Source organism: Mesocricetus auratus, unplaced genomic scaffold (genome assembly GCF_017639785.1).
Source record: "Mesocricetus auratus isolate SY011 unplaced genomic scaffold, BCM_Maur_2.0 Super-Scaffold_100004, whole genome shotgun sequence".
Classification (NCBI taxonomy): Eukaryota; Metazoa; Chordata; class Mammalia; order Rodentia; family Cricetidae; genus Mesocricetus; species Mesocricetus auratus.
This window is the reverse complement of record NW_024429189.1, coordinates 70,743,628-70,769,869: the sequence shown is the minus strand read 5'-3', so window position 1 is coordinate 70,769,869 and position 26,242 is coordinate 70,743,628. Positions and strand designations below refer to the sequence as shown.

General features: G+C 46.5%; 1 protein-coding gene across 1 annotated transcript in view; it reads right to left on the bottom strand.

Moving 5' to 3' along the window:
• Abtb2 (ankyrin repeat and BTB domain containing 2) overlaps positions 1–25,900 on the bottom strand; it is a 167,069-nt gene extending 141,169 nt beyond the window's left edge. Inside the window, exon 1 of the mRNA XM_005064848.4 lies at positions 24,587–25,900. Coding sequence (XP_005064905.1) covers positions 24,587–25,469 — 883 coding nt within the window. The 5' untranslated portion in view covers positions 25,470–25,900. The remainder of the gene's footprint in view (positions 1–24,586) is intronic.
• Positions 25,901–26,242: the final 342 nt, after the last annotated feature.

The following is a 26,242-nucleotide window of genomic DNA, read 5'->3' as shown; positions in this document are numbered from 1 at the left end:
CAATGACAGTCTCCATCCTCAACTCTGTAGTGAGAGGCTGAGCAACAGGGGGCTTTGCAGCTGGAGGGTGGGTGGTGTGAACTGGATGTGACAATCTCTTCCTTGGTGACTGGAGACTGTTTTGCCTCTTTAAGCCTCTGTTATTTCCTCTGCAAAATGAGGATACTAGTGGTGGCCCTCCTGCTGTTTGTGTGAGGATTACATGAGACAGTGTATTCGGGACCATTAGTACTACAGTGCACATAGTAATTGCTGAATAGACAGCTCCCGTGGTATTGCAACTAGATTGGGATCATTCATTCCCCCAGCAAAAGCTGCTCCTTTGTGCCCTCCATGATGCTGGCCACAGGGCACCACTCATGGTGCCCTTGTTGGCTCAACAGTCCTACTATCTGGATGTACTTAGCTGTAGGTACTTCAAAAGGAACATTTAATAACACCCTTCCTTGCCTGGTTTAGTTCTGCAGTGGAAAGCAAATTAGCCACGTAGCCATCCAGGACCCTAAAAACACATGGTCCCTAATACTGTCTCACCTTCTACTTACATCTGTAACTGATTAAACACAAGGATCTGTGAGACGGACTTCTCTGTAACACCAGGCAACAGTCTCACTCAAACTTCAAGTATATCAAAATGTCAATGACTTGGAGATAGAGTGGAAGAAAGAAGAAGTGGCATTTTAATTCATCTGACATAATTTAAGATGCCATTAAGCCAGAAATAAAGCCCATCTTTAGCTACTGAGGACGTAAATGGCTCTCACTAAACCCTGCAATCTGAATATTTAAGTGGCACTCTAAAGAAGTGCTTTTCTTCCGGGGAAAAGTTCCATTAGAACAAATATACACTGAAGCCAGTGGAATTAAAATAAATAAATAAATAATAAAATTGCTCTCTGAGGATTGCTTGGGGATGAGGAGACGGCTCAGTTAGTAAAGTGCTTGCTGCCCACGCATGAGGACCTGAGTTCCATCCCCAGCACCCAATAAAAAGCTGGGTGTGGTGATATGCACTAGTAATCCTAGAACTGGGGGGAGGGGCAGAGAAGGGTGGGTCTCCAGAACTTGATAGCCACCCAGCCTAGCATATGGGTGTGCCCTGGCCAAATCAAAGACCTTGACTAAAAATACAAGCTCAACGGCACCTAAGAAACAACATCTGAAGCTGTCCTCTGGCTTCCACATACAAGTGCATACATGGGCATGTGCACCCATATGAACACAGGCTCCTACACATACATACAAAATAATTGCTCAAACTGCAGCAACAAAAAGATACACTCATTAATGGTTAGTTGAAACCCTCCAGATAGAGAAATTACCCCTGCCTGGCCTAATGTGGGTGTAGGGAACTATGATTAATTTTTCCCATTCTACTCTTCTGTCTTGCTCAACTAGCATCTCGTCTCATCTCTCCATCTTCTTTCCATATCCATCTACTGTTCCCAGACCTCCAGGGAGGGTTCCTGACCCTCTCTCTGAGGCAGGCAATAGAGCGTGTGGCCCTAGACTAAAATAATTGGTTCAGTGATGGACAACATGACTCTCATTAGACCAGCCACAGCTAAGTAGACTCACGGACAGAATTTTTGTTTGACTTGCCCCCTTTTCCTTCTTCAAAACTAAGGTTTCTGCAGCCACAACTAGAGGAGATAGCAAGCAAGGGCCTCTGAATCCTTGAATCAAAACACACTGGAAGTTAGCCCCAGGCATTCAGAACAGCCCCAGGCAGTAAATTCGCTTTGCTTAAATTGGTTTGAACTGTGTCTGTGACCCTTAGGTTCCTGATACATAAACTTTAAGCAGAGGTGCACTGAGTAAGCAGCAACTTTATAGCTTCTCAGCTTCAGGGAAATCACCTGGGATATAAAGATGGTGCACTCTGGGTTCCCAGAACACCATCTCACCTGCCTAGATATGAGTCCAAGACTGACCATCTCTGAACTCTTACTGGCTGCTGCCTTGGATGCCAGGGACCTCTCTTGGGGACCATTGCTCAGCTAAGCAGGTTCTGAATAAGAAAGAAACTCTGGTTCCTCAAGGCACTTGTGGTCCTGGCCAGGTCACTCTTTGGCCATGAGACCTCAGGAAAATGCTGTATGGTTTTGCTTTCTTCTTGAGAAGAAGCACAGGTATGGAGAAGGGAGTACTGTGTGGTGCTCAGGAATACAGTCTCTGAGTCAGGTGGAGCTGAACATCCCCAGTCTATTCTCACCCTGAACTAACAAACTCTTCTAAGCCATAGTTGATCTGTAAACTAGACATAAGTCATAGCAGTGTGCCACAAAGTGGTTTGTAAGCTTCAAACAAAGTAGTTTGCACAATGTTTATCATGGGACTTTACGTAAACTCACAGTTAAATGGTGAGCTATAGTAGCTGTGATATCAAAGGGGAAAGAATATCAAAGTCATCTCTAAAAACTATAATGTATTCTACTGCTCTTAGGGCTGATCTTGTCACCTCCTAAACCAGCTATAGTTAGACTCATTAAGAGGGATAAAAGCAAGAACTTCAATGAAATTAAGGTGCTCTGTCTGGAAGGAAAGGGGTAGAAAGAGGGAGAAGACAGGGAGAAAGGCAAGGATAAGAGAGAGGGGAGAGGGGAAGGGAAGGAGGAGGAGGAGAGAGGGAGAGGTATCAAGGAGGCACAGGGATGTGAACCCCATGGCAGAGCTGGCATTTTTACCAATAGTTGGGCACATTTCCCAAGAAATATGGGAGGGTTTCAAAGACACTGTTGAATTGGGTGGTTCATGGAAAATGCTATCAATAGCAACCTGTTAAACGCTCTGGAAGCCTGGAGCTGGTCCCAGGCTATGCAATCAGGCCTTGCTGAACTTTTCCAGAGTTCTAGTTGCAAAAACTCCAAGCAAGGTCCCCCTCCCAGCTTTTCAATTTAACAGACTTCACTGACAGGATGCAAATGTGCTTCTTTGTGGATGGGACATTTCACTTTCTTGACATGGTGGCTGAAACTTCCAGGAAGCCCAGCCACAAAGGGCCTTACAGCAGCCCGCCCCTGTTCCTACTGGCACACCTCAGCAAACCAAGGGTTTCCAGCAGGCTGCTTGCAGCAGAGACAGTTGTGGAGAGAGAGAGAGAGAGAGAGAGAGACAGAGACAGAGACAGAGACAGACAGAGACAGAGACAGACAGACAGACAGAGACAGACAGACAGAGAGAGACAGACAGAGAGAGACAGACAGACAGAGAGACAGAGACAGAGACAGAGAGAGAGACAGACAGACAGACAGAGAGAGACAGACAGACAGAGAGACAGAGAGAGAGAGAATCTCCCTGACTGAAGAGACTTTGGTTCCTTTTTAGTTTGTACACACACACACACACACACACACACACACACACACACACACACACACACAGAGAGACACACACAGACACACACACACCACAAGCATATAAAGGGACCACTTTAATTCACAGAAGTATTGCTTAATGTGGAAAAAGTTCATGCTTGAAAATCAGGTCCATTTTATGAGCCTACTTCAGAGGGAGGCTTAGAAAACTGCCCATTTGAAGCTGGAGAACTCAACTCAGGAAAATAGATGGACTGTTCTCCTCTCTTTCCTCACTGCAGCCTGTATGCCAGCCGTGTGTATTTTGGACTCCTTCCCACCCTACCATGATTTCCTGTCAAAGTCTGGGTCCCATGGTAACTGGAGAAATTTGGTGTGCTGACTCCCTATGCAATGGCTGGCCACACGGGATGCCAAACGAGTATCTTCTCCACAGCAAACATGTTTCTCTCTTTCAGCCCTGTACTAGAATGAGATCACGGACTCCTACTAATAAAGTACTCATTTTCCACACAGATGTACTGCTTAACCTCTCTTACTTACTGTGGAAGGAAGTGAAACCCTTTTGCAGAGTAAGAAGGCTCTTGCCTTTAAAACGTCACCACATTGAGCAGGAGCACTGCAGGGTTATCAGAATCACAACATGGGCATGCCAGATTTAGTAGTTTCTCAAAAGCACAACTTCACTTAGTGTGAGGCAGAAGTAATCCTGGGAAATGTCTTCTTGGGTGAGGTGGCTCGGGGACACCGATATGAGTCATACTTTAGATGTCTGAGATTTACACCTGTAGTCTTTTTCAGATCTCAGCCCAATTGATCCAGCCTCCAGGACCATGCTAACCCCTGGCCCCAACCTGGCTTACCAGCATGGTCTTTCAGATGCAGTATACACTGCACTGCAACCACCAGCTGAATGCATGCCTTTGGCTCACCAGACACTGCTCTCTGCACACAGAACTTGACATATTTTAAGTATTCTGTGAGTGCAGGGAGAATGTTCTGTGGCTACATCCCAGCTCAGACTCCACCACTAATTCAGGGAATTTTCCTTGATAAGATCCTTGGATGCCTAGCACCTACACAGTTCCGCCTTCTTCATGAAGTCCAACAGTCAGGAAAAGGCATAAATAACACTCAGATTAAGCCCCAATAAAGAACATGCATCAGAAACTCTTATCGAAAAACAACAACAACAACAAAAACCCACCTCAACTTGGTATTCTGTTTGCCTTCCTCCTTGACTCAAGAAATTTTGGGCAATCATATTGACTGTTTTTTGTTTAGTTTTAGAACAAAAACTTTAGCATCCTTGCCACTTCAATCAACATGGCACCCATGGCATTCCACACCACCAACTCTCAGTTCATGGAAGCAGGTCCAGCCCAGGCCTCCCCCCACCATACAGCTGTTGATCTTGCTAACACAGCAAACAGACCCACTCTGAAGTAACAGGTTTGGGGACGGGGCCTGCAGAATGCTTGCTTCCTGCTCACTCCTCCATCAACTTTAAGCATGAGGAACTGGTTTCTAGAAGCCCTGCAAGTCACTGTAGGAACAATCTGAGGCGTGTTTGAGACAGCGGTAGAACATGGAGGGCACAGAAGGCACAGGAAACAAACCTATAGAGTCAGCAGGATCCTGACTCTCTGGGTGAGAAACGGCAGTGTTTGGAGCCAACACTGGCAATCAGATACAGCACAGCTTCACCTAACCTAGTGATACCTGTGGGATGGATCTTCAACTGTGGACTTCACATGCCCTATCTCATTAGCTTTTCCCAAGTCAGTACTGTAACGCAGCCCTCCATTTTCCCTTTCCAAATAAAGAAACTGAAGCTCAGAGAGTTTGAAAGTGTTCCAACCCTCAAAGTTCAGAATAGTTGATGCAACAAAAACTAGATCTCTGGGGGTTCTTGAGGTGTATGGGGGGTTGCTGACAGGAAGGGCCTTTGGGGCACCTAAAGTGATTTTGTTGTTGCTTTTGCTTGTTTTGGTTCTGAGGACTCATGTACCCCAGGTTGATCTTAAACTTGTGATATAGTAGAGGATGAGCTTGTATTTCTCACCCTCCTGCTTTCATCTCCCAAGTGCTGAGTGTCACAACTAGTTAAAGTGGTGCTGTGTATTAAGTCCAAGGATTTATGCAGACGAAGCAGGCATTCTACCAGCTGAGTTACATCCCCAGGCCCTTTGCAGACTTTGATTATGACCTAGGTAGGTTACATAAATGTATAGCTACCTACATGACAATTCACTGGCTTCTTATGAGGCTCAGTTTAACATAGAGGAAAAAGCAACACTGCTGCCTCATATTACACAGCTGAAATTGAAGTTCCCCTAACTCCAAAGCGGTGTTCTTGTCTCTGTCCCTTCATCACAGCCAGAGAAGAGGAGCTGGACCTGAGAATTGTGCCCAGAATTCATTGACCTGGGAGCATGTGACTGGACCATCTCAAGTATCCTCTATGCTTCCCCATGCTAAGGAAAAGGAACCAGGGGTAGAGCAAAGCCATAGGCAAATGTTGTGATACTTGGCAGTGGCAATGAAAACAGAAAGGACTAAGACCATCCCAAGGCAAACACCATCCATTCCAGCCCTTGGAAAGAAAATCTCCCAGCTAATATGAATGCTCCCAAAGTGACTAATGAAAGCCTTCCATCTGGCACAGCAAGGACAAAACAACCCTGTCTTTGTTCAGTGAGTTTAGACTCACGCAGGCGCTTATGCCCACGTGTTGCCCCAAACCTGAGGAGCAAGGCAACCTGAATATCCTAACTGTTCTCCGTTCTCTGTCAGGAAGCCACTGTGGCCGGAGGAGGAAAACCTTGGTTTTCAGACGTTTTACACAAAATCACAGGCAATCACAGAGAGTATCAGTGGTAGCTCGTGGCATGGCCCAGGTGGTCCACGGTATGCTAATAATAAGTAGCTACAACCAATTGGGAACCCACTAGTTTTTTAACCTCGGGTGCGTTAATTTGATTTATTATAGTCCTTCATTCGTGACCACTTTTAATTAGCTGTAATAATGTGAAATCACCTCCAAAAACAAAGCTAGCGCTATGGCAAGCACAGACATCTAAACCACATGAGCCTCCCTCTCTGTCCCTCTCCCCCCCATATGATACAGATAGCTGTTACCTGTATTTGGCCTTCATCTCCCCCTTTATGCTGTATTGATGTGACCTGTAATGTATTCCTTCAGTACCTTTTTGTTTTAACTTGATAAACATTGAACTTATGGTTCTCACCATAGTTTTGCTAAGGTTCATTCCATTCACATTTTTGCATCTAGTCATTCACTGCCAAGTAAGCCCATGCATCTCATCAAAGCATTGTGTTTGTATTTCAGCTTTCTGTGGCACAGGGATTGAATCATGTGCATGGCATGGGCTAGGTGAGAGGCCTACTATGGAACTACATCTCCAGCTTCAAATTTTAGCTTCACAACACATGTGGCGGGTACAGCTTTTGTTCTAACTTTACATATTAAAAGACAGCACAGCTCCATAGTAAAACGCTTGCAAATCATGTACAAAGCCCTGATTCAATCCTCAGGTCCAGAAGAAAAGAGAAACAAAACAGAGAGATCTGCCCAGAATTACATTAAAGAGCCTAAGCAGGACTAGCAAAGCCCAGACCTCTCCCCTTAATGCTCAGGATATTTATGGGATATACATGAGCATACATCAGCACTGGGCCTACTCTACTTTCTAAAGACCTGACCCCACCCCAAAAGAACAGGCATTACCATCGCCATAAAGGCTAATACCTTGGGTGCTCATAGGCCAGGACTGCATCAGGTGTTTTAGAAAGTACTGTTCAATTCCTACAACTATCCTAGGAAGTTAGCAGCAATAGCTCCATCTTATAGTGTAGACAGGGAAAGAGTCAAGCAGTCAGTCATCAAGCAAGAAGTGGACCCAGAATCTGAATGCAGGCATTCAGATTGCACAGACCCACCCTTCTTCAGCCCTTTAGGGGATGTTCCCGAGTGTCAGTGATCACACCGAGACACATGACGACCAAAGGCCGGCTGTGTTTGTACCTCAGATGATGACGGTAGCATTCCCAGAACTCGACCCACACACTAGGCCCCGTCCAGCAAGTACACCTGTGTGTAGGAGCTGAGTAAGGGAGGGGGCAGGAGGCAGGAGGAAGGGCAGAAGATCAGAGCATGGGGCAGTTCACTGAAAAAGAGCACAGCACTCTTAGCTGGGTCGGGAGGGAAATGAAAGACTCCAAAATAGGAGACTGGAAGGGAAGTGGCAATGCCTTGAGAAGAGAACATAAAACATCCTTTGTGGGAAACTCGGACACTCCTCTTACGGGATAGGAATTATCTGATCTCTTCTTAATAGCCTGCTCATTAAAAAATAGGGTTTTTTTGCATTTTATGTACCTAGTATTTGTGTGTATGTATGAACACATACGTGTGTGCAGGTCAGGGAATGACTTAGAAGCGTTGGTTCTCTCCTTTTGCCATGTGTTTCTCAGGGACTGAACTCCTATCCTCAGGCTTGGCAGCTGGTGTCTTTACGGGCTGAGCCATCTCACCCACCCTGGCCTACTGATTTTGGTCCAAACATTCAGCACGAAGTCTGGTGGCAATAAACTCAAATGATGATTCTTTCATCTGCTTAGGAGTGACCTTGGACCAGTCATCTTAACCATCTCTAGTCCTCAGTATTTCTGTCTATGAAATGGGATCCATAGCAGGATCTTCAGCTCATAGTCTATAATGAGGATCCCATGAGGCAAGGGCACTGGGAAGGCATGACTATCCACTCATTGTGTGTAGTTGAGAGAACTGGACAAGACTGCTGGCTACTATTGTCTTTTCCAAGGTACAGCTCCCACCCCAAGCTCCTCCTGAGTAGCTCTGACCATAGCCTCCATCCATTACTCAGAGAAGTCACAGGCCAGCCTCAGATGCCACCTCTGATCAGTCTCTCTTGGGCTGGACTTTCCCAGACTGATACATACTCAGAGGTTCCTGGCACAGAACCCCAGTGAAGCCAAGCAGCCTCCCATTTGTCTACATCCAGACTTTTAAAAAATGCATGAAATTAGAAGGGGACTTGATGGAGGGACCAATGGGACAAGGAGGAGGACACACACACACACACACACACACACACACACACACACCTATTCACTGGGTCCTTTGGGAAGAGCTGTGCTGACAGTGGAGGAGTCCTTAGCGCCAGTAACAGCCAAAACAACTGTTTGGCAAGAAGAGTCAGAGCTACCCTTTAAGCAGGAATGATTTGTCAGCACTGGGGAAGCCACACTAGACTACAGCCTGGTCATCCTGGGAGGGCCTACCATGGGGCCCAAGTTTCCCAAACGATGACAACACAGTGATGCAATATCCTGGCCTTGTGTTCTTCCTTTTCTTAGAGGTTCTCTTTGTGAATGGTTCCTCCCTCTAGATCCACACATAGAAGGAGAGAGGCGGGGAGGAGGAAGGGCAGCTGCATTCCTTCAGTTTTAGATATGTGCATTGTAACAGCTGTGATGAAGACTCCTGTATATGCCGCACATAGATCCAAACTATTTGGAGTTCATCTCAAGTACCAGATTTGGCACATCTAACTGTGGGCAAATGAGTGGCAACTGCATAAACGTATGGGTACTTCACACCACAAATGAATTCTATAGAAAGAACTTGGCTCTGATTACACTGTATGACTGTGCAGTGCTGCTTACACAGCCTAAAACAGCAGGAGGGAAGCAGGCTAGTGGTCACCTGTGAAATTTTTTAAATTTTCTTTATTATTTTAATTTTAAATAGCTTGTTTTACGTGTCAATCCCAGTTCCCTCTCCCTCCCCTCCTCCTGCACCTGTGAACTTCTAAAAGGGCAACTGTGGCGTACTTTTTATCTCTGCCATCCATGGAGAGGAGAGAAAAGAAAAGACCACATGGAGTTCACACCACACCCACATGTAATTTGCACATTGGCTTTAAGTGCTAGCTCCCCTCCTGATCACTTTCTCTGACTTACACAAACAAAAGATCTGATGATAGAAAATGCAAACAGCCCATGGCATAGTAAATGATCCCCAGTGCCATCCTCGGGAAGCACAAAGGATGGGGAGGGAAAGGGCAGCTCACTCCTGTGAGTACCACATGTCAGTCCCATTAGAGGATGTGAGACTGGATCTAGAGACTTTATTGTACACCATCTCACTGAATCCTCACAAGCACACAGGTAGGGTCTCTGGCATTATTCCCTTTTTACAGGTGAAAGAACTAAAGTACAGAAAGATTAAGTCATTAGCCATGTAATTTAGGCAAATGAAAGGATGGTCATGGGTTGAACCCAGGCCCCAAGTGTGAACAGATATCCGCTGCTCTCTCTCTGCAGCTCAAAAGAGGCCTCTTCTGGTCCTAAAGACGCTTCTTCCAAAGTTCCCCTCTGCCAAGCTCACAATGAGGGCTGTTTGTCTCGGTGCACAGCACAGAATGCAGAAGACCCACAGGACACAGGAGACACTCAAAACCTGAAACTCTGGAACAGTTTCAAAAGTGGTCACCTGGTATTGCTAACAGGCTGATTCTGCACAAAAGACCCTCAAAAAGAGCATACCCATAGCATGGAAGGGACATCAGAGGAGTTCGTGGTTCTAGAGAACAAGGGACCAGTCCTAGTTACAGAAGCACCAAGAGTAGCAATTCCATCCCTTAAGAGTGTTTGTGGGTCACTTGCAAATAACTGCCTCCATTCAGGGAATATGTAACAAAATTAGGCAACACTGTGTAGCAAGCATTGTTTTATGCACTTGTTGCCATTTTGTTTAACCCTGGTGGAATCCCCATGAGGTAGTTCTAAAACCATTTCACCTCAAGGGAACTTTTTCAGAGAAGCTAAGAGACTTGCCCTAGGCCACTCAGCTTGGAAACCATAAAACATGACCTTGTGTGAGAGGTCCAAAGGTTAGAGCCACAAAAAATCAATAACCTTAATCTCTCCTTCCATGAATCTTCCTACTTCTGCAAACAGAGGGCTTCTGAGAAGCTGGGGAGTAGTTAAAATGCTTAGATCCATGAAGACCTAGAAAGCTGGCACAAGTGACCAGCTGGTGACCCACAGTCTAAGGCCATGCCGTCTCATAGAACTGTCTGTGATGATGAATGTGTTCTATATCTGCCTTGTTCCAGCATGGCAGCCACTGGGCATGCGTGCTAATAGAGCTCTAGAAAGGAGGTCTGTGTGAAGATGTTTAAGTATATCAAATTTTACTATGTTTAAGCTTAATGAACCACATGTGTCTATGACCACATTATTGAGGTGTGATGCTAAAGCTTTTCATACACATTCCTAGGCACCACAAGAGGAAGGTTGTGAGAAACCCCTGACTTCCCTGGGGCAGCCCTTGTGTGAGAGAAAAAAGAAAAACAAAACTCACTGCAGAGCTCTGATATTGGAAACTCTGCAGCTGGAGGAGAGAAATGGCCAATTCCTAAACAAATGACCTCTCGTCACCCCATCCTCATAAGAGAAAAAGTAAATGAACAAAGGTCCCAACTTAGTTACTCAGGAAGGGCTGCCACTTTTTGTGAGAACAAATGCCTTTGGCTTAGGATGATATAAGACTCAAGTTCGGTAGAAAGGGAAGAGCCAGAAGAGTAAACAAGAGGAGGCCAGGCACTCTCTGAGGTGATATAAATCCAGAGGAAATGGACTCAAGGAGCCAGAAGCTTCCAAACATTCTTCCTCTCAAACTATTTTAAGCAACCGATCCACTCAGTTTCTCTGAGGATATTTCATTCACTTCTCTCTCAAGAAGGAGCTAGATTTAAATAGGCAGAGGACACCTCCAGTGCAGCCCCCACAAAGGGCCAGCACCCTGCCAAGGGAGGTTATTTTAAGGTACCTAAATGGCTCCCTGTTCTAAGCAGAAGGGTGTGTAGGCCTGCTACAGTTTCTCTCTTGCCCTCCACTAACCCCATCATTTCTTTGCTAATAAAATCGCCTCATGCTTCCCTCCACCCAGGCACTTCTGAGGACAGGGGAGGACAGCAGGGTGAATGAGGACTCAAGCAAAGCCATCCTGCTTTTATCAATGATATCCAGCAGATTTCTCAGAGCTCCTGTCTCTTAGCAGGACTACATACGAGGGAGAAGAATACATATGATGGCAAGAGCCACGTGACACAACATATGTGAAGCACACAGTCCTGTAAGGCTCAGCGCTTAAGAGTTTATGCACTGGAGATCTGAGTTGAGACTACAATCTGCTGGCTCCTCTGGTGGAGGACACATGTGTGGCCACTGGGAATCGGAGTGTCCGGAGGAAGGCTGCCTGGGTCTGAGTATATGACCTGTGAGACCTGAGCTGGTTATTTAACCTCTTTACAAGCTTCTTCCTCCTAGAGATGTAATTAACAGAGATTTACCAGTGGATTAAACATCATGACCACGTGGCAGCACTGCCATCCCAAATCTAATTTTGCCCTTCCCAGGTGAGCCCAGCACTCCAGGCTTCTCTTGGAGTTCTCTGGGGAGCTCTGCAGATGAGGAGCCAGCCAAACAGCATAGTTAAGAAGTGAAGGAAAGCCATCAGCCTGGGCGGGGCAGAAACAAGCACTCCAGAACAATGATGCTTTGCCCACTAATAACAGCTAATGTCTGAGTGCCTGCCGTGTACCAGACGTTCCCAAGAATTCTACCCACACCACCCGGGTCCTTTCCACACCATTTCCTTCAGAGTTTCTGAAGGTAGGTCCTCACATTAGTCATGCATACAAATATGTTTTTAAGCTCTCCAAGTGATGATAACATGACTCTCTGGTTGAGAATTGGTAAAACAGCAACTTAATTAGAATTGTGACATCCCCATTTAACAGCAGAGGAAAATTGAGACACTGGTGGTCAGGCAGTGGCAACCATAGATTTCATCCATAGCTACCCCATGCCTCCTATCCCCTCTGAGGAACAAGCCCTTGGACACACCCAGTGTCCTAAGAATACTCTTTCTGTATCAATTCTTGACTCACTCATGACTGACTTGCAAGAACCCAAAGCTGCCTGAACCGGGGGTCTAGTTTTCTCAGAAGTGAAGGATGTGCATGTAAAGTTACAAGTGGACCTAACTAAAAAGACCACATGCTAATGACTGGAAACAGCAAAACTGATAACCTTCATGAAGGCTGATGGCTACCTACAAAAGCGCTTCTTCAGGCCATCAACTAATGATGTTAATACTGGAAATTAACACTCTCTTACCCAAGTCTCTGGCCAGTCTTGTTGAGCTATGCCTCTGGAAGGACACGGAGTGCAGTGATGCATCTATTATATAATTAAGAAAGTTTGAAGTGGCCTTGCCTCCTACCCTGACTCCTACTTGCTATCTCTATAGGTTAAGTTTGGGACAAGCAACCAAGTCTACACTTGAGTCCCTGGCTTCATCCTGCCTCTTCAATACTTTAGTACATGTTTGACCCATAGACCTTACTATCACACTCAGGTTTTCTTTAGTAACTCACTTATCAGACTGTAGGTAAATACCATTGGCTCTGACTTTAAAACACCTATGACCACCTGGTCCAAGTTCCACTCTCTTTCACTTCAATTATTGCAAAACCCTCTTACCTTGTCACTTTATTTGTACACTTGATACTAAAGTCCATTCCCAACAGAGCAGAGGGGATAACCTTATTAAAATGCAAATCAAATGGTGCCAATCTGCTCAAGTTCATCATAACATGCTCAGCTTTAAAGCCAAGGCATCATTATGCAGTGGTACTGTGCATAATTTCCTCTTCTGCACCTCCTGTTCCATGCTGAACCCAACCACACTAACCTCCTCTGTGCTCTCCGAAGAAACCAAGAACCCTTGCTACTCCCTCTACTGGGAGCTGCCTTCTCCAGCCATGAGGGCCTCATTGTAGCTCCTCCCCTGTGCCCACTGCCCTCACTTTCAGCAAGGCCAGCACCTCCTGTTCAGGACTTTATTCATTTGGTCTGTCAATGCTCCCTGGAACACGGCCCAGTACACAAAAAGTCCTCGATAAATATTTGCTGAACAAATGATGCACCCCCAACTGAACTTTCCTCCCAGCTCCTAACCCAGATTCCCTCCCACTGAAACCACTTTCTCCTCAGAGACTAGCTAAGTAGAAGGTAATATCTAGGAGGCTTTACAAAGGTCCAGTGGACGGGGTCATTCTGATGAGTTTTAGAGACAGCTCTACCCCAGGGGCCTTGTCCTACACTACAGCACTGAATCCTAGCACATTTCTGGCTTGTCCTGTCTGCCCTGGGAGGATTACATCCAACAGAACAGCTGCGAGCAATTTGCTTTCCAATTTTGTCCCCATGTAGAACTTGATCTCCCAACTCCTAGATGAAGAAGAAATCACCAGGTCCCAAGTTCTCAGAGGCAGCCCTGTCTTGCCTTACCTGGAACAGTTTGCTGATTTTCATCCTAGGATTTGAGGGAAGAGAAGGACATGAGCCACTTCATTTAATCTCACCTGTCATCCTAACCTTCCCAAGTCCTGCTCAAACTTTGGAACTGAGCAGAAATGTTAAAGCCTGCCCACCTCAGCGCACCAAGCTCTGCATCTTGGCTTTTAGAACTCTTGGCCTCCAGTCATTCTCAGTGACTCCATTTTCCCTCTTTTTTGAAAAACCAGACCTGCCAACTCCACAAACAGCATTTAAAAATATCTTGCTGGGTTATACAGCACTGCCTTTTTCACTCCTCACAGTGCCTGTCTGTGTCCCGTGTAGCATAGAGAAGGGTGTAGAGTATTTATTTTCTTCTCTAGCTTCTCCCCTGCTATAAATACTCTAGTCTGGGTAGGCAGGCTTCAAACACCAGCTGTATGAAGTCACCCTGGGGCTGGACCTCACCACAGTGGTGGCCTGCCAGGGCCTGGACACAGCTGTCAAGCGGTTTATGTCAACCAGAAGTACACAGAACTCGTCCTTCTGAGAGAAGGCAAAGCAAAACCTAAGCACAACAGTCACAGCTAATGCTAATGTTAAAAAGATGGTGTTCGGTCTCACTAGTCAGCTGGTCTCAGAGCACAGCCTGCTTCAGCCAGCCAGGGCTTTTTCTTTCCTCAGGATACTAATTACAAGGACGGACCCTAGGGGAATGATTTCACACAGTTCTTGTGGGGTCCAGAAAATTTCCAGAGACAGGAGGGTCCCCAGGGAATCTAGTCCAATCTTCTCACACCACAGAGATCCTGAAAACCAGGATGATTCACTCCAGTCACAGAGAGGGCAAGCTCCTGTCCAGAACTTTCTTGATCCAAGTCCATAGTTCTCTGAGCTGGACTGTTCTAGACACTGCTGTATACATGTCTGCTTAGTAAATGAACATCAACTTGTATTATAACTTACCACACAGAAAATACTGATCTCATACTTTAAAAGGCATAAACCAAAAAGTTTTCCATAAAATGGGCTGGGGGTAGCTCAATCGAAGAGCACAAGGCCCTGGGCACTTGAAAAACAAGCTTTCAATAAAAGCTTCTGTTAGGATGGCTTTTCTGTCTCAGGCTCTTAGAGGCTCACTTTCATCTCTCCCCAGATTCAGGTTTCTATTGCTAGGACTTCCAAGTTCACTTTCACTATTTAAATGTTGCCCTCATGAAACTCTTCTTGGCTCGCATTTAGAAAGGAAGACCTTCAAATCATTAACTACAAATAAGTCTATATGTATATTTTGCCAAATCCTCACAAAATTTGTCTTTTTCAAGTGACAAGCAAATTCTTTCATCACACTGGGGTCAGGAAAAGGACACACACCTAAGGCGTTAGCCAAGCCAATATGATCTCCATTTTGCCATCAGGACTCAGCTGAACTCTAGGGAGTCTAACTTAGATAAAAATTAATATAAAGTGCTTTTATAATCTCAAGATTTTTTGTTTTTGTTTTTCAAGACAGGGTTTCTCTGTGTAGTTTTGGAGCCTATCGGGGCACTCGCTCTGTAGACCAAGCTGGCCTCGAATTCACAGAGATCTGCCTGCTAGGATAATCTCAAGATTTTAACACAAAATCTTTAATTCAACAAGAACTGCCAGTTAGTAAACTCTGCACTGGAAACTGAGCACATCGAGTTAGACTTAAAGTCAATAAAGAGGTCTTGAATACTTTTAGCTTTTCTTGCTTTATGCTTTCCTACTTCCACGGTGGTGAATTCTGCAAGAGTAAACTTAATTGTCTCCTTTAACAAGTTTATCATTCCCAACCTTCATTATGCAGAGGAATCACTTTGGCCTGAAGAACTAATCAAGTCAGAAGCCAAGTTTAACCAGAGAAGTGAGGCTGATCGAAAGATTTTCGTGTCTCCTCTGCTCCAGTTTGTTCAAGTCTTGTATTACTTTCACTGCTACAACAGCGATGGATGCATTTTTGAGGTCAATTTTTCAATCAACAGGAGGGGTAACGGGAGGTCTGGGCTGTGGTTAAGATGAGCAGCACAGCAGACACACTCCATTTCTGAATTATAAAAATAAAGTTTTGGAAAACTCTTGTCCAGCACTCTGGCAGCCTTCTTCACATCTGGATAAAAGATGTGGGATTTTTTCCCCTTTTTTCTGTGTTATCTCCTTTACTCTTCCTTGTTGTGCTGCTGAGCCTCCTAGCCAAGCAGGGTCACTTGCTGTCTTTCAAAATTAATGCATCAGCTTCTAGGTCTTTCCCACACTGTTCCTTCTTTCTCTTTCTTGGCCGAAGCTCTGTTGTCCAGTCTGCACTGGCTCACAGGCTACATCTCCTACAAGAAGCCCCACTCCCTTCACCCAGTGGGTGCCCACCCTACTGCCTTTGTGAAGTTTCAAGACCTTCATCTATGGACTGGAAACTGTACCTCCTTTGCAGAGAGGCTGAGTGGCTGAATGAAATTAGCTCATGGAAAGTCCAAAGGTGGGTGGCATCACGCAATTAATGGGGGCTATCAGCACTATTTACCATCACTGCTCTAAGATAGATGACAAATTTGTCTGCAGCTGTCCATAGGCATACTATGCTGTCCCTCTTATATCATAAACTCCTTGAAGTAATGCTTTTTTGTTTGTTTGCTTTTGACAGACTTCTTTTAAAATTTTATTTATTTTTATTTTATGTGCATCTGTGTTTTGCTGGCATGTATGTCTATGTGAGGGTGTCAGATCTTGGAGTTACAGACAGGTGTGAGCTGCCATGTGGATGCTGGGAATTGAAGCCAGGTCTCCTCTGGAAGAGCATTCGGTGTTCTTAACCATCAAACCATCTCTCCATCCCAGAAGCAACGTTTCTTGTCCTCTTATCCTTCTAGCTTGCCTTGCACAAAGCCACTGCTCAGTAAGGTACATCAATGAGGCTGCTGGGGCATTTCTCAGGCTAACTTGAGTTATGTTTTCCCAACTCAACAAGTAGCTTCAAACAGCCAAAGCTGAAAACCCATTTAGGTGTTTTAAAAACAGGCAAAGCCAGGCATGGTGCTACAGGCCTCTAGGCCCAGTACCCAGGGAGGTAGGAAGATGTGGATCAGGACCTTGAGGTCAACCTCAGATGGGCAGTAGGATTTGGCCAGTCCTGTTTACTAAGACCCTGCCTCAAAACAAACAAAAAATAATCAACCAAGGTGTCCATATCACAGAGGAGCAAAACTGGAATCACCTGCCATCCCCATGGCTCAGGAATTGGATTCAACAGCCAGATTCAATATCCACAAACAAACTGTTCCATGAAGTCTGGAGCTTTGAATATGTATTGCTGTTGTTACCCTGACAGAGGTGGGCATGAACTCAGAGGGAGACAGCTAACCTTGCTGCAGGATTGCATTGTCCCAGGGACAGTTCATCCATAACTGAGCAGGTTTTCCCTGACTGAAGATGCTTTCCCAGGCTATGTAACTTCTTTCTAGCTACAGAAACCAAGTATTAGTCATCAAGGAGAGCTGTGTGACTAACACTTGCCACCTGGGCTCTATATCATGCTCCATCCCTATATAGCTTGAGTCTTTAGCAAAAAGGAAGAAAATTGGTGCATTCAATAGAAGCTTTGGAAGGGAGAGAGGGAGACAGGAAGAGAGAGAGGGAGGGAGGGAGGGAGGGAGGGAGGGAGGAAGGGAGACTGGTCCCTTATATAGATGCTTATTAAATTTTCACAATCATCCTATGAGTTGGCCATTACAGGTCTATCTTACAGAGCAATGTTTTCCAATCAAGGGTGAATTTGTTCCCCATGGAGCATATGGAAATGCTGGGAGACATTTTGGGTTCTCACAATGGCTGGTGGGAGGAAGGTATTATGTGTACAGTGCACAGGACAGCTCACAACAAAACATGACTCAGTCCCAAATGCCAATTGTGCCAACTCTGTTACAGAGAAGGAAACTAAGGCACAGAAGTTAAAGAATTTATCCCACACCCCACAGCTCACAAGTGAGGTTGGGAGGGGTCACACTCAGCAGCCTCTCCCTAGGCTATACTCTCTCACCAAGCCCTCAGAATCCCCAACAGCCCTGGGGCATTGAATATTCATCTGTCACAACTACCCTGAGTAGAAAAATGGGCTCTTCATTGGGTAGCAGAGGAGAGAGACTTGGAGTGCTTTGCTTAAGGACATGGCTCCATGGCAGTTTGAGAGGCCTGAGTTGGGCTCTTAAAGCGAGGGTACCTTGGCACAGTGCTGTGCTGATTGGGTTTTGTCCTGTACTCCTAGTACTAAGATGAAGCTGGTAGCTGGACACAGTGGCACACTCTAAAGAAATCAAAGTACTCTCCAGAAACACTCTTCTGGGCCTGGACGATGGCTCACTCAGGCAGAGGGAGCTGTATTATTGGGGCTCACCAAAGACAGTCTAGTCTACTCGGCAAGTTCCAGACAGGCCACAGAAAGACTGTCTCAAAAAAAAAAAAAAAAGACAAGGTAGACATCACCTGATGAATGATACCTGAGGCTGACATCTGACCTCCACGTGTACACATTATCACACCCACCCACATATACATCCAAATAAATGCACAGACAGAAAAGACAGGGCATTGGTTGATTCTTCTACTAACGTCAGGCAAGTGAGCTAAGCACCCCCAGAAGACCAGTGACCTAAATTTGGAGTAGTTTTTACAGCTTTCCCTTCCTTGCATGTCCATCTGCCCTGAGCTGGATCACCCCCTTTTAACCAAGGAGCAACTCTGGCAAGCGTTCAGATGAATTTATTGATCACCTAGCAGCTGCAACTTGGCAAGGCACTTCTGGGGCAGCCAGTCTCTCTGTCCCTTTAAGAACAGGAATAGTGGTGCCTTAAAATCAATGGTACCCCCAGTGCACACTCTCTGTGCCTGGAAAGCTTTGGCTGTCTGAAAAGTTTAAAGTGATTAGACATAGTAGGCCATTTACAAACAAGAGCTATAAGACATAACAGTGTTGTTCTGCATTTGACTCAACCTGACTTTTTTTTCCTTCGAGACAGGATTTCTCTGTGTAACAACTGGCTGTTCTGGAACTCGCTCCGTAGACCAGGCTGGTCTTGAACTCACAGAGGTTCACCTGCCTCTGCCTCCTGAGTGCTGGGATTAAAGGTGTATGTCACCACTGCCTGGCCCAACCTGATTATTTGAAGAGGGTCAAATACTGACCTGACCTGCTCTTGCTACCTCTGATTCTGTGATTCTTTATAAGACTAGGACTTAGTCATGATCCAGTCCCCATCCCTGAGCAGTGAATCAAGGGCTGCTGAGAACCCCCTCTGTGGAAAGCATCCGATTCACAGCAATTTGATGAGTACGGATCAAAAAAACTTTCAACTCAGTTCCCCCATTGATTTCTCTGCTCGCCTACTGCTATAAAACTCCTCTACACCAGGTACCCCTCATTGAAAGCATCTCTCTAACCTGAACCACCCTGCCTTTCAACTCATACCTCACACATCTCAAGGCAGATAGCTCTGGGGATCATGCTAGGAATCAGGATATCCACTAACTGAATGATGTCCTCCCTGTGATATGGCCACCCATAAATGATGGTTCTATTCACCAAAAACTTGAAATTCTATACTTTCATAAGGAAAAGGGTTTTTCCAAAATGTAAAAAGGATTCAAATACAAATTTTGGAATGAAAAAAAGCTGTGTGGTAAGATCTATTGGCTGCCCTACACTCACAGAATACTTAAAAGTTAGACATTGTGCAGGCTCAGGGGAGATGGTGACATCTGTGAGGTCACCATTTGATGGAGCGACAGGAGCAGGAAATGATTCGAGAACATGCCTTGGGTGCTGTAGAAATTTCAAGGAGGCCTGGCTCTCCCAGCTGGAGGTGGGGAGGTCAGGTAGTTTTCTAGAGGAGGTCTACCAGTTAGTTCTAGCTTGTTTCTCATAGTACCTATGGCAGGGGCTGCATTTCTCAGGCACACAAGGGGAAGGGGAAGGAAACTAGTTTTCATCCCCCAAACTTGCTTTGTTTCAGTTCTGCAAGCTCCCTTGGCTTTAATACAACAGTCAGGAAGAAGGGAGGTGCCCTCCTCCCTCAGTCTACCCAGGTGTTAAAACTGATTAAACAGCAACTCATGGCTCAATTAACCCTTGCTCCTTTGGCTAATTATCTCAGTGGAAATCCATCCTACAATCTCTTTGACAAATGAATGCTTCAGCCAGAATTTCCATCCCACTTTAGACACAGCCTCTTTATTTCTTGGCTGCAAATGAGATGTTGACACTTGCCTCAGCTGGTAAATAAGTGAATAATTCAGAAAACTCCTTAGTCACTATTTGCAGCCCAAGGCTCCTAAGACAGTGGTGTCCATATTATTAACTACTACTAATGAAATGTCAGTGAGGTCTTCCTTGACTATCACTTAAACTGTCCCCACCTATCCCATTATTGGGTCCTAAACAAAAAAACAAAAAACAAAAAACAAAAAAAAAACAATGCCACTGGGAATGGTGGCATATATCTGTGATCCTGGCACCTGGGAGGTGGAAGCAGAAAAACTGTAAGTTAGAAGCCAGCCTGGGCTCCATAATAAGATCCTGTGTAAAAGAGACCCCCCCACAGAACCAGAAAAAAATGGGCAGACAAAATGCTCAATAGGTAAAGGCATCTGCTGCCAAGCCTAACAACCTGAGTTCAACCCCAGAACCCACACAGTAGAGAGAACTCACTCCCACAAGTTGTCCTCAGAGGTCTACATATGCAACACAATGAATAAAAATAAATAAAAAATTTAAACCCAAACACCATTAAGAAAGAGTAACCCTTTGTTTACATTTTCTTGTCCCTCCACTGGAGTACAGACTTGGAGAAGAGAATCACCACAACACCACTTACTCCACTGCAGTTTTAACAGTGGGGCAAGTCAGTGGTGAGTAAGTACTTGTTGACTGCATTACTACTATTTATTGAGCCTTTACTACATGCTAAGATCTTTATGGTTTCTACCCTCATGCCAACCTTATGAGCTAGGTATTATTATCCTCAATTTCACAGATGACAAAACAGAGGCCTAGAATTATTAAGAACTTTGCCCCAGGTCCATCATAGAGGTATGTTTCAAACTCTTACATTGTCACTGTGACAGAGCATGTATACACTCCATATACAGCCCTGGAAGGAGATCTTAGTAAGAAAAATGGCCAGGAAGGAACCTAGAAGGGATGTACTGTATCAAGCCTGCCCAGAGTTCTGTGAGAAAAAGAGGAGAGGATCAAGGGTAAGGGCGGATGAGAGATGCTTCTATTTTCTGCCAGCTCCCTGTTTATAAGTACCACTCTATTAAAGAGGTTTCTCTGCTTCCCATAAGGAAGTCATGAAGATCTCAGGGTTTAATGACTCCGCCCTGGGACCCAAGACATCAATACCAAATGATCAACAATGTATAACTCCTGCTGCTCTACGGAGCTGGGATCCTGTTTTATAAACACAACAGAACTTTTATCATCCATCTCAGGCTGAGCAAAACCATATTTGTCTGGCATTCTGAGTAATGGACAAGAATAGATGGATTGGGGCTCTTAAACTCTTTGTTGGAAGATGTTAAAGTTTAAGAGCTCTATACAGCTGAGTCAAATGCATGAGCCCATGCTGTGTAATTAGCAAGCACAACAAGGATACTTATATAATTTAAAGGGAAGACCAGCAGGGCAAGAATACCAACCAGCACTCTCCCTTCCCTTATGCAGGCATCCCCCACTTGGTCTTCAGCTGTATAAACTGTAACCTTGCTGGCTTTGGGGCCACTCTAATATAAAAAAGGTTTGGAGCTCTTCATTTCTTTCCTAAGTGGTTTAGGCTTCCCTCTGAAGACAGCTTTCCAACATATGCAATTCATTGCTTCTCTAGTAAACATTCATTTCCCTGTCTAAGGGGATTTAATAAATCAGCAGAGTTGCTGTTTAGTGAGGCCACCCCCTAGTTTTTAAGAACAAGAAGGGGTTATCCATGTTACAAAGGGAAGACAATAGTTGCCTCTCCTGGAAGAGAGCCTGAAAGACCAGAGAACTGAGGGGCAGACTCTAAGTGCTGAGCATCCTAGGGAAAGGAGCATCCTGCCATCCTCACCAAGGAGAAGGGATGCTGAAGGTAGCAGGTGAAGGGCAAATCACGGCAAAAGACCCGTCCAGTAGAGAAGACCCCAAGGGTTTCACAAGCGATGCTCGTTGGCTGTGAGCCCTTAGATGAAACACTTGTTTTCTAGTGATTTCTGACCACTTCACACTTGCAGGTACTCCGAGAGGCAGCTGCTCTTCTAAGTCTTGATTTGCAGTCAGAAAGACATTCGGCAGCTGGACTCTGGCTGGGCATGTAGACACGCATGGGTTTTGTTTTGTACTTACTGTTAGTCCAATTTGGCTTATGGAGTTAGGGTTTAAGTGCTTTACCCGAAGGGACTTTACTCTCCAGGTTCAGTCCAGGCCGCACTATACTGTGAGGGTTTCCCTCAGTACAGAACTCTTCCCCTGGGCTATGACAACTGGATGGAAATCCCCCTGCCCTCCACTTCCTCTCTTGAAACTGGTGTTCCCAGTGCTGAAGCCACAAACTTAAAAGTGTGAAGCATGATTATCAGCAGTGACATCATCAGTTCTTGGATTGACCTCAACTCTGACCTAAGAGCAGGAAAATTAAAAGGCAAATATTCTTGATTCCAAGAATGTCCTGTGTTAGTGCCAGAAATGAAACCCAAAGCAAGGAATATCAAAATAAGCATGCTGAGTAAATACAGTGTCTTCCAAATTCGGCCTAGCAGGTCAATTGGTCCCCTTGAAGTTAGGCTGATGAAACAGAAAGGTGTAGCATGCCAGGGTTCAAATTCCACTTTTGTTACTTAGTATCTGTGTAATCTAAGCAAGGGACTGAAATGTTGGGTCCTTTATCTCCTCTGTATAATGGGATAACACTGAAGGTACTTATCTCTTGGAAAAACAAACCATTTTCCCTGTTCTCACACCACAATCAATACAGAACATGTGTTCTTTCTATATCCCCCAAAGTGTGGGGACTCCTCCACTGACAAGCAAACAAGTCTAAAGCACATACAGCTGAGTGTCCTCTAATTCAACTCAATTAAACCCTGACACTACCAGGAGACAACACAAGATCTCATTCTCTGAGAGTTCAATCCAGCCACAAGTCCTGGGTAGTTTCTGACCAATGACTAAAAAGCAGGGTTCCCACAATGCCCTCTTCTGATATAATTTACTAGAGTACCTGGCTTATTTATAAAGGAGGTTACAAGGTTATCGATGAAGACACCCATAGGGCAACATGCATGGATGAAAGTGAGTCACTTGCTGCTCTGGTGTTCAGCTATCTGGAAGCACCAGGAAACTTGTCCTCATGAGTTTTTTTTTAATGAAAACTTTTTTATACATGCATGATTGATTAAAATCTTGGCCATTGATGATGGACTTAACCTTTTACCTCTCTCTCTCCTGGGAGGCTGGCTGGGGCAGGAGTCTGTAGGCACTAACCCTTTAAAGCCTGCTTCAGTTTTTCTGGTGACTAATCCCCATTTTGAAACTACCTACAGGTGGCAAGCTCTTAGTCATTACCACACAATAATACATTTTCATTTTGGAGATTTCCAGGAATTTTAGGAGTTGTGTTCAGAAAATGGGAACAAAAAACCAAATACAGAGTTCACCGCATCCCAGTACCAAATACACACAGGCTAATTTGTAAAAGTGGTCATCATACAGAATGTGCTACGAACAGTGACTGAAACCTTGATATTTTAAATTTTAGCCATCACGAGTATGCTAAGCCACATCTAAAATTTGACTTTTATCTTTTTCTGGAACCCACCTGGTCTCTTCCATTACTTGCTTATTTGCCACTAAAAGCTGCACCCAAAGTGACCCTTCCAATTAGACCATAAGGTTGGTCCATCTTAAATAATACATGGTGCCAACTCCTGGAACTGGAGTTAGATAAGTAGTTGGCTGTTGGACGCATCTCATGGCCCAAACTACCACAGAGAAGGGCCAGGGCTTTTCTGTCATCTTTGGCACCGAAGCCATGCCTTCAGTGGGAGGCAGCCACTCATTGCTTTATTTTCCAGACTCCACGCCATGCTGCCCATCCCCCACACTCCATAATGTGGTTTACTGAGCCCGTCATCTTTCCTTTCAGGAAAGCCTAAAAGGTTGTGCATTTAATTCAACATGAGGTTTTAATCAAATGCTTACTTGGTTAATGACAGCTGGAAAATCTGGCCCCAGAAGCCAGCATGTGGCTGTCTTTCTGGAAAGGAGATTCAAGAGTCCTTGGTTTCCCTGGGCACATAGTATTAAGAACTGGCAGCTCTCCCCCCACCTCCTGTCAAGAGGCCGGACTCTGCATCATTAAGCCCAGAGTGCAGCACCAGATCCTAGGCTCCCCACTCTTCTCAAACCATTCCATTCAGCAAAGGCTCGGGTGTTGGGAATACAGACCCTTGGGCTGCTGCTATTGGGCTGAAGAAAACACCAGACAAGAACCACAGTAAACCTGGCCTACTGTTGGGTGAAAAACAGACTTCTAGAGATCCAACTAAACAAGCCGTAGCATGGCAGCAAACTTCACTCGGAGGGTGGTTCATGAGTAGTTTTGTCCTGACACCCAGTCTCATACAATCAATGAACAGCCAACAGAATACTAATCACGGCTTTATCCTCCAAAGTTAGACACCTAAAACGACCTTTTGCAAGAGCCCACTTAAGAATCTCCCAGAATTCCATTTCTCTTAGAAACCTGGTACACTTCACGGCTTGGTCCTAGATCCACTCCTGGGGTAGCACACCCGGTCGGTTCGTCGAGATCCCCACCCCCCGGACTTACCATTGGCGTTTTTGCCACAGATGAGATGCTCATAGGGTTGCAGGACTCCCCAGAGCTCGGCATCGTTGTTGATGACCATCTCCAAGGCCTCTGCAGACACCTCTCCGCCTCCTGCTGCTCCTCCATCAGGGCTCTGGCTCGCCAGCACCCTGGCCCGGATCTCCTCAACCAGGTTCTCCATGCAAGCCGTGAGCGAGATGGCCGCGTATTCATGGATGCGCACGGAGATGCGAGTGTCCACCATCCAACGGAAGAAGCGGCCCACGGAGAAAGTGAGGCCGCAGCGCGCCGACTTGCCACGGCGCAACCCATCGCCAGCGCTCATGCTGTAGAGGGACAACGCCTTGACGGCCGCCAGCGCACAGCTCTCGGCCAGCGCCCAGCTGTGCACCAGGCGCACAGCGCTCTGCACCTCGAAGCGGGTGCACTTAGCGTGCAGCACGCTCAGGCGCTGCGCCTCTCGGGCCACGCGGATGAGCGCCCGGCGGAGCAGCCCGGCCAAGCGCCTCACCGCCTCGGCCGAGAAGGCGGGCAGCCTCCGGCCGCCGATGCTTTTACGGAGCACCCGGGCCACGTCTCCCTCGGTCCAGGGGAACTCCTCCAGCTCCGGGAGCCGCGGGCAGCGCGAGAAGAGGTCGGCCACTTCGGGATCCTCGGGCAGCACCGTGTTCACCGTGTCCCAGCTGTTGTGGCGGCTGTTCATGGAGCCGGAGTAGCACCACCAGGCTGCCCCGCGGTGCTGCTGCGCCGAAGAGTTGAGCGCCTGCGAGTTGGACTTGGAAGACGAGAGGCTGAGCGAGCGGCAGGAGTCGCCGGCCCCATACCCGGAGTCCAAGGTCAAGTCCTCCAGTGTCTTCAGTGTGGAGCTGTACGTCCCGGCCATGGGGAGCCTCCGCGCGCGGCCTCGCCCAGCGAGGGGCTCTCACTGTTCCATGCCCACTTGCCCTGGCTTGGGGGGCGGAAACCAGCTCTAGGCTCTGGGAGGCGCCCTCCGTACTCGCCGCGCCGAGCCTCGGGGCCGCAGCATCGCCCGCGCACGGGCCGCGGGAAGGTAGGCGAAGCTCCGGGCGAGCCGGAGCCCAACGCCGTCCTCGTCCAGCCGCGCCGCTGTCAGCGAGCGGGCTCCCCCGCGCTTCTCCTCCGCACTGGCCCTGCCAGTCCTCAGCTTCCCTTACCGAGTGTCCCGAGCGTCCGTAAGTACAGAGAAAGAATCCCGAGAGAACTGGGCGGTCACCGAAGAGCGAGGCGCCCGAGGTCCGTCCCGGACCAGCCGGTGAGAAAGCGCCCCACAAACTTCTTCGCGGACGCGGGCTACCCACACAGATGGGTTCTGAAGGGCGGTCCGCATGCAAATACACCCGGACGGCTCACCAATCATCAGCCGCGCTGGAGAAAGGCTGCACCAATGGTTTCCGGGAGGGGCGGGGACTATGCAAATTTCTCTCCGCTTCGGGTGAAGCCCCTGGGTTGGGAGACCCAAGACTGGGTGTAGCGGGTGGGTTGCGGCTCAGGAGGGGGGAGGAACGAGCGAGCGAGCTGGCAAGGAGGTGGGGCGCAGAGACCCAGAAAGCAGGGGGGAAACCCAGAAAGCAGGCCCCAGAGCTGAGAGCTAAACGAAAAGCGAGAAGGAAAAGCCTCTGTGCGCGGTACTTTAAC